General features: G+C 48.5%; 1 protein-coding gene across 8 annotated transcripts in view; it reads left to right on the forward strand.

The window, feature by feature from the left end:
- LOC135530774 (R3H domain-containing protein 1-like) overlaps positions 1-15740 on the forward strand; it is a 54022-nt gene that overhangs the window by 26817 nt on the left and 11465 nt on the right. For 4 of the 8 annotated variants that reach the window (XM_064958962.1, XM_064958955.1, XM_064958960.1 and 1 more), the window contains 14 exons: positions 450-588; positions 732-872; positions 1080-1188; positions 1900-1995; positions 2140-2165; positions 2457-2510; positions 2591-2808; positions 4226-4567; positions 5086-5231; positions 5565-5672; positions 10311-10571; positions 10795-10915; positions 14063-14196; positions 14517-14674. In XM_064958962.1, the coding sequence (XP_064815034.1) occupies positions 450-588; positions 732-872; positions 1080-1188; positions 1900-1995; positions 2140-2165; positions 2457-2510; positions 2591-2808; positions 4226-4567; positions 5086-5231; positions 5565-5672; positions 10311-10571; positions 10795-10915; positions 14063-14196; positions 14517-14674 (2053 nt within the window). The remainder of the gene's footprint in view (positions 1-449; positions 589-731; positions 873-1079; positions 1189-1899; positions 1996-2139; positions 2166-2456; positions 2511-2590; positions 2809-4225; positions 4568-5085; positions 5232-5564; positions 5673-10310; positions 10572-10794; positions 10916-14062; positions 14197-14516; positions 14675-15740) is intronic. The other 4 variants (XM_064958957.1, XM_064958959.1, XM_064958961.1 and 1 more) reach the window with 4 other exon arrangements.

Consider the following 15740-nt stretch of genomic DNA (forward strand, 5'->3'; position numbering starts at 1 on the left):
ATAGTGAGAGAAACTATAATGGCCATCGCTGCCTTCAGACAGACACGGTTGTGTGTTACAATACAGGACCTTGGAGACATGTTGTGAGCTTTAGTCTAGAGAACTAATGAACTGATTCCGGAACATAGAGCTCTCTGAGAAATCTAATATAGAATCCTAGGAGATTATGGGTGCGTTCGTAAATTCACTCTGGCTGTCTACTCCCGGGTTCAGAGCACTCACGTCGGAGTGTGCCAGAGCGCACAATAACCATTTTTTTGATTTACTAATGCACAACACCCGTTGAATATGAATATATATGTGACCAGTGTAAACGTAAGCCCAGTTAGTTCAGTATTCAGACCCCTTGACTTTTTCCCACTTTTGTTACGTTACAACCTTATTCTAAAATGAATTAAATTGTTTTTTCCCCTCATCAATCTCACACTACCTGGTCCTCTTGTGTCTAGATTCCAGCCAGGACTACACAGACTCTACTGGAATAGACCTGCATGAGTTCCTGGTCAACACTCTAAAGAACAACCCCAGAGACAGAATGATGCTGTTGAAGTTGGAGCAGGACATTCTGGATTTTATCAGTAATAATGAGTAAGTTATTTAATAAATACATTTATTGATTGATTGGATGTATTTTATTAATTTATAATTAATGCAATTTTATTCACATTCAATTCTATAGTTGTATTATTTTAGCCTTTCAGTAAAGCTCATTCAGCTCTTGTGTTTCCTAGAAGCCAGAAGAGGAAGTTTCCTCCCATGACTTCGTACCATAGAATGCTGCTACATCGAGTGGCTGCCTACTTTGGCATGGATCACAATGTTGACCCCACTGGGAAGTCTGTCGTCATCAACAAAACTAGCAATACAAGAATGTAGGTTTTTCATTTGATACCAGTCAGTTTTAAAACATTTTAAAATACATTATTTCCAGGATTTATACTAAACCACAATAATACATTTTATTACATTCTATGAAGCTTAAATACATCAAATTGCTTTGAAAGTAGAAAGTATGTATTTGGTGTAGGTTTTTTCCCCCACTCCTCTAAACTTCCAGCAATGTAAATTGTCTTCCACAGACCAGATCAAAAATTCTCCGAACACATAAAAGACGACAAAACGGATGATTTCCAAAAACGCTACATTCTCAAAAGAGACAACGCCAGCTTCGACCGGGAAGACGGCATGGTAGGCCGTTTCTGTGTTCCAATCAAATGTCACCTTGTGTCCCAAATGACACCCTATTCTCTATATAGTGCCCTATGAGCCCTGGTCAACAGAAGTAAAGTATATAGGGAATAGTGTGCCATTTGGGATGCATCCTCAGCGATATGTCTTTGAGAGGGTGACAATCTGGTGCTGCTGTTCCAGCTGCTGGCTAGGCTAAGCTGTGCGGAAGCTGCTGGCTAGGCTAAGCTGTGCGGAAGCTGCTGGCTAGGCTAAGCTGTGCGGAAGCTGCTGGCTAGGCTAAGCTGTGCGGTAGCTGCTGGCTAGGCTAAGCTGTGCGGAAGCTGCTGGCTAGGCTAAGCTGCTGGCTAGGCTGAGCTGTGCGGAAGCTGCTGGCTAGGCTAAGCTGTGCGGAAGCTGCTGGCTAGGCTAAGCTGTGCGGAAGCTGCTGGCTAGGCTAAGCTGTGCGGAAGCTGCTGGCTAGGCTAAGCTGTGCGGAAGCTGCTGGCTAGGCTAAGCTGTGCGGTAGCTGCTGGCTAGGCTAAGCTGTGCGGTAGCTGCTGGCTAGGCTAAGCTGTGCGGTAGCTGCTGGCTAGGCTAAGCTGTGCGGTAGCTGCTGGCTAGGCTAAGCTGTGCGGTAGCTGCTGGCTAGGCTAAGCTGTGCAGAAGCTGCTGGCTAGGCTAAGCTGTGCGGTAGCTGCTGGCTAGGCTAAGCTGTGCATGTGCTTGCAGATACGAATGCGCCTGAAAGACGACAGGAGAAGCAAATCTATCGAGGAGAGGGAGGAAGACTATCAGAGAGCCAGGGACAGGATATTTGCACCAGATGTGAGATTTTGGCTAATCAATTTAGATTAATGATGCATTTGTGTTTATTATGAAGTAAAATATGGATAGGCTTTATGGACTGCAAATGACATGTAAGTATACATTCAAATAAGTACATTGAAATAGATGTATTTTTTTCCACAGGGAGATCATTTCCATCTAGATGGAAGGTAAATATCATTCACACATCAGTCTAATTTGACACTTACACCATTTGACTGGCTGGTCCAACGTGGACTGTTTGTCTGGTTTGGTCCAACGTGGACGGCTCGTCTGGTTGGTCCAACGTGGACGGCTCGTCTGGTTGGTCCAACGTGGACGGCTCGTCTGGTTGGTCCAACGTGGACGGCTCGTCTGGTTGGTCCAACGTGGACGGCTCGTCTGGTTGGTCCAACGTGGACGGCTCGTCTGGTTGGTCCAACGTGGATTTGATAATGTTGCATGGTCATCTCTCCATGCAGGAGCCCTGATGAAGAGGCTTGTATCAGCACACAACAGAGGCGGCAACTCTTCAGGTACTTCCTTTCTGTCACAGATCTCTCTCTCACTCACACACACACACACACATCCATCCATCCATTCCTTGTTTCCTCAGACTAGGGGACGGGCGGTCAGCCAGCAGTAGACAGAGCAGCTCTGAGAATGACCCCAAGAACTGTGATGCCCGGCCGTGGAGCAGCACTGATTCAGACAGCTCCAACCGTAACCTGAGGCCGACCATGACCAAGGCCAGCAGTTTCAGCAGCATCTCTGTCCTCATCAGAGGAGACAGCTCAGCCAGCAGCAAGAGCACCGGACGCCTCTCCAAAACAGGCAAGTAATAGGGGGAGGGGCACTGGCTCATGCACATTGGCTCATGCACATTGGCTCATGCACACGTAGTCAAATGCACGTGTGACGTATCGTGTCCAGTCTGCTTTGTTCCACAGCATAGTGAAGCACCTGTTTTAATAACAGAATGAACCCTAAGAATGAAAAAAATATATATGTTCTGTGTCCATGACTACTGATTTACGCCGAGTGTGGTCAGTCACCCTTAGACAATGTGATACACTAGTTTCTGACTGACATGAGTTGGAATTGGTCCTTCACTGTGTGTCTGTGTGCACCATCCCTGTTTAATACAGGCATACTGGAGGAATGGAGACCCTGTTTTCTTTGTTTATGCTGTTTTGGTTCTTCCTCGTTCCTTGTCTTTTCGATCATCTTTTTGTTGTTGTTGCTGCCTCTGTTCTGGAGGCTTTTCCTCTTGGTTTCGTGTGATTCCATTTCCACACTGACTGCGCCTGACAGACAGATTTTTTTGCTTGGGTTTTTTTCTTTACCGTTGTTTACGAAGACGGGACTCACTTTGTGCAGCACAACATCAGCTCTGCTGCTACTGGGAGGCCATTTTGTGTTCCTGTTCGCTCTGTCCTGTGGCTCATCTCTTCTGCATGCAGTGCATGTCATCTTTTTTGGTTCTTTGGCATCATTTCGCATCTTTGGTTTTAGCATTTTTGGTTGTAGCTTTTTTTCTCATTTTGTTACAGTATCCCCAGTTTCTTTAAGTGCTGGTTGTTTAGTTTGTGTAGAAAACATGAAGAATGATGGCCATCACAATTCTGAATTCAATGGCTTTTACTGTTGGCAAGACAGAGAGACATGTTTCTCTCCTCTCCAGTAATACGTCCAGAGACCAAACTGGGGCCCAGATTTCCTCTTTTGTCTGTCCAGATTTCAAAGCTCCTGATGGCTTTGCTTTTGACATCAACTATTAGAGGTTTGCGTACGTGCCAGAAGACGAACTTTGACGTTCTACACCAGGAAAAGTTGTCTGTGGTTGCATTACTGACAAACTAATAACATGTTTGTGGTTATACTCTTTAAGATGTGGACCACTTAAAATTACACTTGATACGGGCTCATGCAAGATGCCCACAGAGGGACAAATATCACCTATAGCCAATGAATTCACTCACCGTGTGTCCCACTTTTGAATGGACCAATGGCTATGCTGCTTCTACCCCTGTTACCACAGAAGTGACCAATAGCTGTCGTCCTTGTACCCCTGCCCAGAGGCTGGCTGTGCATGTGTTACAAGCCACTGCCTCTATTTTAACTTTTTATTTAACTAGGCAAGTCAGTTAAGAACAGATTCTAATTTACAATGAGGGTTACACCTATAGGACGCCTTTCTTGATCCTCTCTGTAGGACGTTTAGTGATCTTTTCATCCCTCCCTCCTCTAGGTTCTGAGTCTTCTAATAGTGTAGGGTCTTCTACGAGTTCCATCTCTCGCCCCCAAGTACTCCACCTGCCTCTCCCTGTCCCAGCTGCTCTAACCCAGGCAGCCGGCCCTGTCGGGGGCCCCAGCACGGTGCTGCCTACACCCTCCTCTGCGTCCTCCGCTGCCACGGCCCCCAGCAGTAGTAGAGCTTCTGTACACTGTGATCGGGGCAGCAGGAATGGCCCGGCGCCTGCATCCGGCCCAGCGCCAACCCAGGCCGCTGCTAATGCTACTAGTTACTATTTGCTTCCCCCGGAAGCCACAGGGATACCGCCTGGCAGTATACTGGTCAACCCACACACAGGTTGGTATCTTCTGATCAGGGTTGGTCCTCGTCCTCAGTTCATATAGGCTGGATTGGCCCGTCTCTGTGTGCTGTCTTTATTTTGGGTTTGATGTGATGTTTTATTCCTGGTTGGTTTTGATCATAGTTCTTGTAAAACAAACATCTTATTCAGTCTATAAGTCTGTCTGCTCTTCTCTTAGACTGTTGCTGAAATTTCCACAAACTACATATTTTGTTTTGGGTCGAATTTTTATCAAAGCCTTTCCAGCTTGAATGGACTAAGGGAGTTGGTAAACTGTGTATATATTCATGGTTTAGTCATTATTCAGGATACATGTTACTATAGCATAGTCCTATTGACTAAATTATACTCAAATGTCCTATAGCCTCTACTGCAGGGCTGTCCAACCCTCTTCCTGGAGATGTACTGTCCTGTAGGTTTTGGCCTGAAAACCCACAGGATGGTAGATCTCAAGGAAGAGGGTTGGGAAGCCCTGGTCTACAGTGTATCTAAGTTTGTTGTTCCCCACCTGCAGGCCAACCCTTTGTGAACCCTGACGGCAGTGCTGTGGTCTACAACCCCTCGATGACCTCACAGCAAGGTGGGAGGAGCCAGCAGCCCTTGGCCCCTCCCCTACCGCCCCCAGCCCCGCACCAGCCAGCCAATCACGTCCTCTCCCAGGTCAGTCAATGAGTCGACAGCTCATGTATCCCTTCTTTCTCCAGAAAGCCCATTCACTCCCTGCATGCAGTCATTTCTTTACTCTACCTGTTCTCAATTAATATAGTAGATTAGAATCCATCATTTTTAATTCATGCCTCCTAATTTCCCAGAGAACATTCATCATCTACGAGCTAGGGCTGAGTGAATTATCCAGATATCAATCAGGTTCAATTAATGGTGATATTAATCAGCCAGCTCTAGTTCCTCCTATTCAATCACCTCTGACTTCTTAACTTAATGGAGGTCTCTCTCCTCTCGTTCCCTCTGTTCTGTCCTTTTCTCCTCCTTCAGCCGGTCCGGCATCTCCAGCCCTCTGCTCCACAGCCGATCCAGTACTCAACCATCTCTTACCCTCCTCCTCAGTTCCTGCCACTCTCCTCTAACCAACAATACACTTTGGTACCTATCAATCCTCTCTATCTCCCACCTGTCTGTTTCTGGCCACTTGCCTCTTCAGCACCTTGTCACTTAATTAGGTGGTCTTTTATAAGACATGGTCGTTACGTGTGTTAATTCCAGACGTGTATATTTTTCTGCAGAATCTTTGATGTAATGTATGATGGAAAGCCATCTTTATCTGGGAAGACTTTGTGATTGAAGAAGTGTTCAGCAGGATCCTGGATCATGTTCATTAGGCAGAAAGACATTTGAAACCAGCAGTTTATCCAATGGGAACCCAGAACCTTGTTTTCTGTTGCAAAATGTCTTGCAACTGAGTGCTTGTTGAACATGACCCTGTTTGCCCTATGACCCTGTTAGGTGGAACATGACCCAGTTGGGTAGAACATGACCCTGTGACCCAGTTCGGTAGAACATGACCCTGTTTGCCCTATGACCCTGTTAGGTGGAACATGACCCAGTTAGGTGGAACATGACCCCATTATTCAGTTAGGTTGAACATGGCCCAGTTACTCAGTTAGGTTGAACATGGCCCCATTATTCAGTTAGGTTGAACATGGCCCCATTATTCAGTTAGGTTGAACATGGCCCAGTTATTCAGTTAGGTTGAACATGGCCCAGTTATTCAGTTAGGTTGAACATGGCCCAGTTACTCAGTTAGGTTGAACATGGCCCAGTTACTCAGTTAGGTTGAACATGGCCCAGTTACTCAGTTAGGTTGAACATGGCCCAGTTACTCAGTTAGGTTGAACATGGCCCAGTTACTCAGTTAGGTTGAACATGGCCCAGTTACTCAGTTAGGTTGAACATGGCCCAGTTACCCAGTTAGGTTGAACATGGCCCAGTTACCCAGTTAGGTTGAACATGGCCCAGTTACCCAGTTAGGTTGAACATGGCCCAGTTACCCAGTTAGGTTGAACATGGCCCAGTTACCCAGTGAGGTTGAACATGGCCCCGTTACCCAGTTAGGTTGAACATGACCCAGTTAGGTTGAACATGGCCCAGTTAGGTTGAACATGGCCCAGTGAGGTTGAACATGGCCCCGTTACCCAGTGAGGTTGAACATGGCCCCGTTACCCAGTGAGGTTGAACATGGCCCCGTTACCCAGTGAGGTTGAACATGGCCCCGTTACCCAGTGAGGTTGAACATGGCCCCGTTACCCAGTTAGGTTGAACATGGCCCCGTTACCCAGTGAGGTTGAACATGGCCCAGTTAGGTTGAACATGGCCCCGTTACCCAGTTAGGTTGAACATGGCCCCGTTACCCAGTTAGGTTGAACATGGCCCCGTTACCCAGTTAGGTTGAACATGGCCCAGTTAGGCTGAACATGGCCCCATTTATTCAGTTAGATTGAACATGGCCCAGTTAGGCTGAACATGGCCCCGTTACCCAGTTAGGTTGAACATGGCCCCGTTACCCAGTTAGGTTGAACATGGCCCAGTTAGGCTGAACATGGCCCCGTTACCCAGTTAGGCTGAACATGGCCCTGTTACCCAGTGAGGTTGAACATGGCCCCGTTACCCAGTGAGGTTGAACATGGCCCCGTTACCCAGTGAGGTTGAACATGGCCCCGTTACCCAGTTAGGTTGAACATGGCCCCGTTACCCAGTTAGGTTGAACATGGCCCAGTTAGGCTGAACATGGCCCCATTTATTCAGTTAGATTGAACATGGCCCAGTTAGGCTGAACATGGCCCAGTTACTCAGTTAGGTTGAACATGGCCCAGTTACTCAGTTAGGTTGAACATGGCCCCGTTACCCAGTTAGGTTGAACATGGCCCCGTTACCCAGTTAGGTTGAACATGGCCCCGTTACCCAGTTAGGTTGAACATGGCCCCGTTACCCAGTTAGGTTGAACATGGCCCCGTTACCCAGTTAGGTTGAACATGGCCCCGTTACCCAGTTAGGTTGAACATGGCCCCGTTACCCAGTTAGGTTGAACATGGCCCCGTTACCCAGTTAGGTTGAACATGGCCCCGTTACCCAGTTAGGTTGAACATGGCCCCGTTACCCAGTTAGGTTGAACATGGCCCCGTTACCCAGTTAGGTTGAACATGGCCCCGTTACCCAGTTAGGTTGAACATGGCCCCGTTACCCAGTTAGGTTGAACATGGCCCCGTTACCCAGTTAGGTTGAACATGGCCCCGTTACCCAGTTAGGTTGAACATGGCCCAGTTAGGTTGAACATGGCCCCATTATTCAGTTAGATTGAACATGGCCCAGTTAGTTAGGTTGAACATGGCCCAGTTACTCAGTTAGGTTGAACATGGCCCCGTTAGCCAGTTAGGTTGAACATGGCCCAGTTACTCAGTTAGGTTGAACATGGCCCAGTTACCAGTTAGGTTGAACATGGCCCAGTTACTCAGTTAGGTTGAACATGGCCCAGTTACTCCGTTAGGTTGAACATGGCCCAGTTACTCCGTTAGGTTGAACATGGCCCAGTTACCCAGTTAGGTTGAACATGGCCCAGTTACCCAGTGAGGCTGAACATGGCCCAGTTACCCAGTGAGGCTGAACATGGCCCCGTTACCCAGTTAGGTTGAACATGGCCCCGTTACCCAGTTAGGTTGAACATGGCCCCGTTACCCAGTTAGGTTGAACATGGCCCCGTTACCCAGTTAGGTTGAACATGGCCCCGTTACCCAGTTAGGTTGAACATGGCCCAGTTACTCAGTTAGGTTGAACATGGCCCCGTTAGGTTGAACATGGCCCCGTTAGGTTGAACATGGCCCAGTTACTCAGTTAGGTTGAACATGGCCCCGTTACTCAGTTAGGTTGAACATGGCCCAGTTACCCAGTTAGGTTGAACATGGCCCAGTTACCCAGTTAGGTTGAACATGGCCCAGTTACTCAGTTAGGTTGAACATGGCCCAGTTACTCAGTTAGGTTGAACATGGCCCAGTTACCCAGTTAGGTTGAACATGGCCCAGTTACTCAGTTAGGTTGAACATGGCCCCGTTACCCAGTTAGGTTGAACATGGCCCCGTTACCCAGTTAGGTTGAACATGGCCCCGTTACCCAGTTAGGTTGAACATGGCCCAGTTAGGTTGAACATTAGTCCTGTGACCCTGTTAGCCCTGTCATCCAGGTTAGGGGAGAGTTTGGCCGGGGGTTGGCCGGCATTGTAAAATAAGAATTTGTTCTTAACTGACTTGCTTAGTAAAATAAAGGTTAGATAAAACAGCCCTATTACCCTGTTAGGTAGACTAGATCAGGCTGCGTTGTGTTGGGTAGACTAGATCGGGCTGCGTTCTGTTGGGTAGACTAGATCGGGCTGCGTTCTGTTGGGTAGACTAGATCGGGCTGCGTTCTGTTGGGTAGACTAGATCGGGCTGCGTTCTGTTGGGTAGACTAGATCGGGCTGCGTTCTGTTGGGTAGACTAGATCGGGCTGCGTTCTGTTGGGTAGACTAGATCGGGTTCTGCGTTCTGCGTTCTGTTGGGGTAGACTAGATCGGGCTGCGTTCTGTTGGGTAGACTAGATCGGGCTGCGTTCTGTTGGGTAGACTAGATCGGGCTGCGTTCTGTTGGGTAGACTAGATCGGGCTGCGTTCTGTTGGGTAGACTAGATCGGGCTGCGTTCTGTTGGGTAGACTAGATCGGGCTGCGTTCTGTTCCGACTAGATCGGGCTGGGGGTAGACTAGATCGGGCTGCGTTCTGTTGGGTAGACTAGATCGGGCTGCGTTCTGTTGGGTAGACTAGATCGGGCTGCGTTCTGTTGGGTAGACTAGATCGGGCTAGACTAGATCGGGCTGCGTTCTGTTGGGTAGACTAGATCGGGCTGGCGTCCGTTGGGTAGACTAGATCGGGCTGCGTTCCGTTGGGTAGACTAGATCGGGCTGCGTTCCGTTGGGTAGACTAGATCGGGCTGCGTTCCGTTGGGTAGACTAGATCGGGCTGCGTTCCGTTGGGTAGACTAGATCGGGCTGCGTTCTGTTGGGTAGACTCGGGCTGCGTTCCCCAAGACTAGATCGGGCTGGCGATCTGTTGGGTAGACTAGACTAGATCGGGCTGCGTTCCGTTGGGTAGACTAGATCGGGCTGCGTTCTGTTGGGTATAGATCGGGCTGCGTTCCGTTGGGTAGACTAGATCGGGCTGCGTTCCGTTGGGTAGACTAGATCGGGCTGCGTTCTGTTGGGTAGACTAGATCGGGCTGCGTTCTGTTGTCCTCCTTTCCTGACCTGCTTTCACCCAACACATCCCTCTATGGCAGATTATTCAAACTAACAGTTTGTAATCATTAATTCAATACCAGATGTTGAATAATCCATGAGTAGATACGCTAAACTTCCAATTTCCTGCCACTGAACAGCTTGTCATAGATGACCTAGACTGAGGTAGCCGACTCTGGTGCTATAAATACCCAGTTTGGGTTCCCTGGGTGGTGTTCGGCATCAAACGGTAGAAAACTGATTGAAACGGGGAGAGACGACTAGAACTTGGCTCCAATAAGACACATTCATTTTCTGTTTCAAAATGTTTTGCTACGGTGTGCCCTAATAAATATGACCCTAATGATTTCGTCCCTGGTCTTGATGCACGTTGCCTCTGGCCCTGTCTGTTGATTGATTGGATTGGACCATTATAAAGGACACGTCCAGACAACATGTTGTTTTCAGCCTTGTTCTCTCCCCACAGCAAGAAGGGCTGGCTGCCCAGTTCAGCCACATGAGTGTGGTGCGCCAGGCGTCCAGCGACGTCACTAACGGCGGCCCCCACCCTGCCATGTACCCCTCGGGCCCTGTGGTGCTCCAGGCCCCCCTGCAGCACCAGCAGACTGGCTACATGGTGGCCCCTCCAGGGCCCCCTGTGGTGGGGCCAACCCAGGCCTACCCCGGCCCTGCACACCCTATGAGCCAGCCGGTCATGCAGCAGCAGCAGGGCTACATGCCACAGCAGGTACAACAGTTACAGTCACTCGCATGGTCAGTCAACACACCATCTCATGGCATCGTCTACTTCCTACCTACTTGTTGGTCTCCGTCTCCTTCAGTAATATCAGTGATATTATCCAGAGATGATCATAATTTAGATTGACCTCAGATCCGCTCTGAGTAAAGTGTTCAGATTCCAAGGTGACCAGAGAAACTCTTGTCTGCTCGTTGTCCTTCCTCTCCTGTAGATGCACACATGTTACTGTGCTCCAGCCCAGGACCCCCACTCCCACTGCAACCAGCACTATCGCCCTGTCAGCCCCGTGCACTACACCAGCCCCCAGAACCAGCCTCTTCCCCAGCAGCCAGGTAAACACACACACACACTGCTCTCTCTCTGTGTTTGTCTTGATTAACTGAGCTGTCTCCCAGTGAGCTGCAGTATTCTGTTTCTCTGCACCCTGGGGGGGGGACACAATTGTTATCTACAGCCTCCTGCCTCAACACAGCTCTGTTTTACTGGTTGTTAGCTACAGCCTCCTGCCTCAACACAGCTCTGTTTTACTGGTCTGTTTTACTGGTCTTATCAGCCTCCTGCCTCAACACAGCTCTGTTTTACTGGTTGTTAGCTACAGCCTCCTGCCTCAACACAGCTCTGTTTTACTGGTTGTTAGCTACAGCCTCCTGCCTCAACACAGCTCCGTTTTACTGGTTGCCTCCTGCTGAACGCAGCACTGTGGCCATTTACTGGCTTTAATGTGGAGGAATGCTACTCTATCGTCTGTCGGGAATTAGGAGGCATCTCTTGGGGCTGAGCAGAGGAACAAATTAGGCTATATACTGTTAGTCTACTAGTGCATAAACAGTGGAATATCCAGACACAGTGAAAATAATGACTGTTTACAAACCACTTGCATAAGGAAGTTGCTTCTGCAATTAAACAGTTTTGCTGAAGGCTTCAGTATAAATGATGCTTGTGGGAATTGAACCTACAACCTCACCACACTCTTAACTCAGCCACACTGGACCACAGAGGTGTTGGTGATGGGAAAGTCTGGACTAGAACATAGAGGTGTTGGTGATGAAGACCAGGAGTCTGGACTGGAACACAGAGGTGTTGGTGATGAAGACCAGGAGTCTGGACTGGAACACAGAGGTGTTGGTGATGAAGACCAGGAGTCTGGACTGGAACACAGAGGTGTTGGTGATGAAGACCAGGAGTCTGGACTGGAACACAGAGGTGTTGGTGATGAAGACCAGGAGTCTGGACTGGAACACAGAGGTGTTGGTGATGAAGACCAGGAGTCTGGACTGGAACACAGAGGTGTTGGTGATGAAGACCAGGAGTCTGGACTGGAACACAGAGGTGTTGGTGATGAAGACCAGGAGTCTGGACTGGAACACAGAGGTGTTGGTGATGAAGACCAGGAGTCTGGACTGGAACACAGAGGTGTTGGTGATGAAGACCAGGAGTCTGGACTGGAACACAGAGGTGTTGGTGATGAAGACCAGGAGTCTGGACTGGAACACAGAGGTGTTGGTGATGAAGACCTGGAAAGCGGAGTGGCAGAATGCGGGGCCGGGATGCTGTCTGAGAGTTCTATGATTCTCACAGTGAACCGGTCTCTTTTTCAGCCCCTCACTTCTCTTCAGCCCTCAGTCTCAGCTGGACTTTCAGCCCCTCACTTCTCTTCAGTCTCTCCTCCAGCGGGGGCTATTCAGCCCTCACTTCTCTTCAGTCTTCTCACAGTCCAGCGGTCTCTATTCAGCCCCTCACTTCTCTTCAGTCTCTCCTCTCCTCCAGCGGTCTCTATTCAGCCCCTCACTTCTCTTCAGTCTCTCTCTTCAGTCTCCTCTCCTCCAGCGGTCTCTATTCAGCCCCTCACTTCTCTTCAGTCTCCTCTCCTCCAGCGGTCTCTATTCAGCCCCTCACTTCTCTTCAGTCTCTCTCTCTCCTCTCCTCCAGCGGTCTCTATTCAGCCCCTCAACTCTCCTTCTCCAGCGGCCATAATGATGATGACTTCCTGTTCCTTCAGGGTCGTCATCTGTGTTATTACAATGTGTCTTTTTGGAGCCGTTCAGTCCTGCAGATTACAACATGAAGGCACACTGACAATAGACATGAAGCACCTGTTAGCAACTTCCTATTTCACCTGCAGTACCAAGGCAATCTGATCCCGTTCTCTGTGTGCTCAGGTGGAATGGTGTGTGGGGGATATAATGGGAGAGTCATTTCATGCTTGGTTTGTGAGCAGAGGTCTGGAGAGAGACTGGAGGGCGGTCAAAAGAGTGTCCCGCTCTTTCACATATGAAACCATTCATTGTCTATTGGTCTCATCTTGTTCCACTTTTCCTCATTGGGGCTAAAGAATGTTCCAGGCACCATTTTTTTACAGAAGAACGACGACGGCCAATGTGGCCCCTGGATTTCTCTGTGAAGCTCCAGTCTGTAACCTTGACATTCAGCTGTCCACTATGGAACAAGCACTACTATTTCCAGCACCGTTTTGACTTTGCGTTGCGGAGAGACCGCCCTTTGACGTTGCGGGGGAGAGACCCCTTGACGGGGGGAGACCGCCCTTTGACGCTTTGACGCCCTTGCCGGGGGAGACGGCCCTTTGGGGGGAGACCGCCCTTTTGACGTTGCCGGGGGGAGACCGCCCTTTTGACGTTGCCGGGGAGACCGCCCTTTGACGGGAGAGACGGCCCTAATGACGTTGCCGGGGAGACGGCCCTTTTGACGTTGCCGGGAGAGACGGCCCTTTTGACGTTGCCGGGAGAGACGGCCCTTTTGACGTTGCCGGGGAGACCGCCCTTTTGACGTTGCCGGGAGAGACCGCCCTTTTGACGTTGCCGGAGAGACCTGTTTTTCTATGTTGCACATTTTGCGTCATCTGTTTTTGTAATTTGCTTATGTATTAGTCTTTGTTTTTGCTATGTTTTTTTTTCTCACTACACTCTTCCTTCCTTGGAATCAATATTGTATGATTTTCGCCATGTTTTAGATGTCTTCTACATTGTAATGGGTATCATAAACTGGGTGGTTCGAGCCCTGAATGCTGATTGGCTAACAGCCGTGTTATATCAGACAGTTTACCACGGAGATGATAAAACATGTATTTTTACTGCTCTAATTACGTTGGTAACCAGTGTATAATATCAATAAGGCACCTGGGGGTTTGTGGTATATGACCAATATACCACGGCTAAGGGCTGTATCCAGGCATTCTGCGTTGCGTCGTACGTAAGAACAGCCCTAAGCCGAGGTATATTGGCCACATGCCACACCCCCTCGGGCCTTATTGCTTAATTCTAATACAAGTAAAGAGGGATCATCTCCCAAGACAACAGAGGCATATTAAATATGTTTCTCATTTCACTTGGGCTCATTCATTCATAGTCGTTGTGAATAGAATTCATGTCACCATTTTGTTTAAAAACAATGAATTGAAATGTTCTACATCTCACTAGATTATTTCAATAGAAGTGAATTGTAACGTCCTAATGTTACTGAAGGTTACCACGCTGTGATGCCAAATCAGCCCCAAGGCCCTCAGCATCAGAACCTGGTGAACAACCAGCAGCACAGCAATATGGGAAATCACATGACGGCCTTCATGGTCCAGTACCCTTCAATGCCGTCTTATCAGGTACGTTCTTATTGGCTTATCATTATTAAACTGTTGGGGTTTTCTTTGCAATTAAAGAATCAAATTGATTTGTCCTGTCCTTTTGCTTTGACATGGTTTGATCTTCAATTGTGAACATCTTGCTCTTGTGAACATCTTTGCCTGACTGAAAATCTTATAATTAGATCAACCGAACTCTGAAATGTTAAATAGTTTGAGGGTTGAATTGAAAAGAGATTTGAAAGGGATCCGACATCAGATATCTGTATCAATTGTAAATGTAAAAAATAAATACTCCTGCTTAATCCTGTTTTTCCATATGGTCTGTGTGGGTCGTGCAGGTATCAATGCCCCAGGGGTCTCAGAACATGCCTCCACATCAGCAGGCATGTCAACAGCCAATGATGATCCAGAGCCAACCAAGCCAAGGTCCCATGGCCATGTCAGGCATGCAGGTTTACTACAGTGTCATGCCCCCAAATCAACACAGCACCATGAGGTAGGAACTGAGCTGTTCTGTTGTTGACAGTAGGAAGATGGACTGTGCATTAAATAGTCTAAGTGTTAGGTCTGTAATCTGGTACTGTTTCATATTCCAAAGTAGTTCAACGTTGATGAAAGTGGCGCAGGTACCGATGGACCAACCAAACTGCCAACACCATTTACAACAGTCCATTATAGTAGCCTCTATAGAGCCCCCCCCGTTCCCCCCCAGAGCCATAGTTCTCCTATAGTGTGGTTGATGAAGGGAGTTATTGCCGGTGTTGAAACCGGTCCTCATGGGAGCTGAGGTGTACTATTAAGACTGGGCTGCACTGCACCTGTATCATCAGCCTTATAAATCATCCTCCAGACTGCCCTACTAACAAACTCACTGAGCTGAAAGTGACCTCCAGACTGCCCTACTAACAAACTCACTGAGCTGAAAGTGACCTCCAGACTGCCCTACTACCAAACTCACTGAGCTGAAAGTGACCTCCAGACTGCCCTACTAACAAACTCACTGAGCTGAAAGTGACCTCCAGACTGCCCTACTAACAAACTCACTGAGCTGAAAGTGACCTCCAGACTGCCCTACTAACAAACTCACTGAGCTGAGAGTGACCTCCAGACTGCCCTACTAACAAACTCACTGAGCTGAAAGTGACCTCCAGACTGCCCTACTAACAAACTCACTGAGCTGAAAGTGACCTCCAGACTGCCCTACTAACAAACTCACTGAGCTGAAAGTGACCTCCAGACTGCCCTACTACCAAACTCACTGAGCTGAAAGTGACCTCCAGACTGCCCTACTACCAAACTCACTGAGCTGAAAGTGACCTCCAGACTGCCCTACTAACAAACTCACTGAGCTGAAAGTGACCTCCAGACTGCCCTACTAACAAACTCACTGAGCTGAAAGTGACCTCCAGACTGCCCTACTAACAAACTCACTGAGCTGAAAGGCACCTCAGACTGCCCTACTAACAAACTCACTGAGCTGAAAGTGACCCCAGACTGCCCTACTAACAAACTCACTGAGCTGAAAGTGACCTCCAGACTGCCCTACTAACAAACTCACTGAC

The sequence above is a fragment of the Oncorhynchus masou genome, unplaced genomic scaffold (assembly GCF_036934945.1).
Source record: "Oncorhynchus masou masou isolate Uvic2021 unplaced genomic scaffold, UVic_Omas_1.1 unplaced_scaffold_1415, whole genome shotgun sequence".
Taxonomy (NCBI): domain Eukaryota; kingdom Metazoa; phylum Chordata; class Actinopteri; order Salmoniformes; family Salmonidae; genus Oncorhynchus; species Oncorhynchus masou.